General features: G+C 43.6%; 1 protein-coding gene across 1 annotated transcript; it reads left to right on the top strand.

Annotated features, from left to right (window-relative positions):
* Window positions 1–372: 372 nt before the first annotated feature.
* LOC121918587 (dihydropyrimidinase-related protein 2-like) lies at window positions 373–1,805 on the top strand (the record flags this gene model as incomplete). The annotated part of the gene is made up of 2 exons (XM_042444609.1): window positions 373–538; window positions 1,600–1,805. Coding segments are annotated over 2 exons (258 nt in total), but the record flags the coding sequence as incomplete, so codon positions are not given.
* Between the last annotated feature and the right edge of the window lie 6 nt (window positions 1,806–1,811).

The raw sequence follows: 1,811 nt of genomic DNA, 5'->3' as shown, positions 1-1,811 counted from the left end.
GAAGCAGCTTTATTTTGGCTGTCTGTAACAGACCTTAGTGAACAATCCTTAGTGAACATTTATTGGTTACATTTATGTTCCACCTGGACTCCAGGTAAGATTATGGTAGCGTCTTCCCTTTTCCCTGTTTATCTTCATAACCGACATTTGAGATAAACGAGAAAGTGATTGACTGGTTCAAAGTCACCCAGAGAATTTTATGCCTTCTAGGTCTCTGTCCAGCACTCATATTTTGGCACCCAAAATATGTGGAGGGCATAAATCGAACTAAATCCTACAGACAAATGGAATACATACAAATAAGACAGTTGAATGGCACATTACAATGCAATGCAGCTCTCTGTACATGCTTTCTCCTCTGCTTCCCTTTAGCTGGCTGAGCTGAGAGGTGTTCCTCGTGGCCTTTATGATGGACCAGTCTGCGAAGTTTCAGTGACACCGAAAACTGTCACGCCAGCCTCTTCGGCCAAGACATCTCCTGCAAAACAGCAGGCCCCGCCTGTTAGGAACCTGCACCAGTCTGGATTTAGCTTGTCTGGTACATACCTATGTGAGGCTAAATTATTATGGTGAAAGCTTTTTTTCTTTATCTTTGTCCAGGGTGCTGGCTGTCCTTTCCCATACATTTAGTGGTGATGGTGGTAGTCTGTGGGGCGGAAGAAAAAGCAAAAAGGGAGAGGAAAACTTTAAGTCCACTTGCTATTTCAGGAGGGTTGAGGCAGAGCAGGATGAAATGGAATTATGCTTTACAGGACAAATTCATTATCTAAGTATCCTTGGGTGTTCAGTTTCTGTCCCTCAGTACTGTATGTGCTTTCCTTCAAGAAGAAGTAAAATTATGGGGACTCTTTATGCTGAGATCTAGGCCAGAAAAGCATGCCATTCACTAGCACCTTGTTCTACATCTGAAACCTGTCTTGGTAGTAGCCCCTTATGGGGCACTGCTATGGCCATTAAGTGGCTAAGGAGGGAGGTAGCTGAGTAGTGGAGACTAAGTTCACTTCCAACTGCCATTCTCTATATATTGACAAACACTCTAATCACAATGAGGAGCAGTTATTGTGTTCCTCTTCCCCTCTTTCTAGAAAACTTCAGTGGGAACAAGAGACAATCCCTATTGCTCTGTCAGCTCCACTCTTCCTTGGTCCATTTAACAGCCATAGCAGTGCTTCATAAGGCTTTGCTGGAAGGGAGGCAGGAATGGAATTGAGTACACAGAGCAACAACAACAACAACAACTGTTCTTTGTACGCAGTTCCAAGAATTTAGAAGAACTGACATTGTCTTAGAAAAGACCTGTGTCTTCTAAGATGGTATTGCGTTTCTAACAATAGGTAAAGCAATACCATTTTTCTTGAAAGGTGTGGATTCTCTTTTGTTCCATTTGATGTAGGGTAGGGTTAAATAAAGCAATTAAGGAGAAAATACATTATCTGATAGCTCAGACTTACTACACAGATGGGCCCCCAGATTGAACTTTTATGTGTTGGAAAAATCTAGAATTTACTCTATAGGGTTACAGTGATGTTTGTAACACGTGTTCCGTTTTTCACCATGCTTATGTGTCCCTCTCTTTTTTCTCTCTTCCCTCTTTTGCAGGTGCACAGATTGATGATAATATCCCACGCCGTACTACACAGCGCATAGTGGCGCCACCCGGAGGCCGTGCCAATATCACCAGCTTGGGTTAAAAAAGATTGGGGCGGGCGGGAAGAAAATGTGTCCGCTTAACGGGTCACGGGAGAGGGTGGGGCAGTTGGAGACCCTTTTTTTGCTTCTTTTAGAGCCTGTGATGGTTACGGCGGGCAACC

The sequence above is a fragment of the Sceloporus undulatus genome, unplaced genomic scaffold, assembly GCF_019175285.1.
Source record: "Sceloporus undulatus isolate JIND9_A2432 ecotype Alabama unplaced genomic scaffold, SceUnd_v1.1 scaffold_18533, whole genome shotgun sequence".
Lineage (NCBI taxonomy): Eukaryota > Metazoa > Chordata > Lepidosauria > Squamata > Phrynosomatidae > Sceloporus > Sceloporus undulatus.
This window is presented reverse-complemented; position numbering and strand designations above follow the sequence as displayed.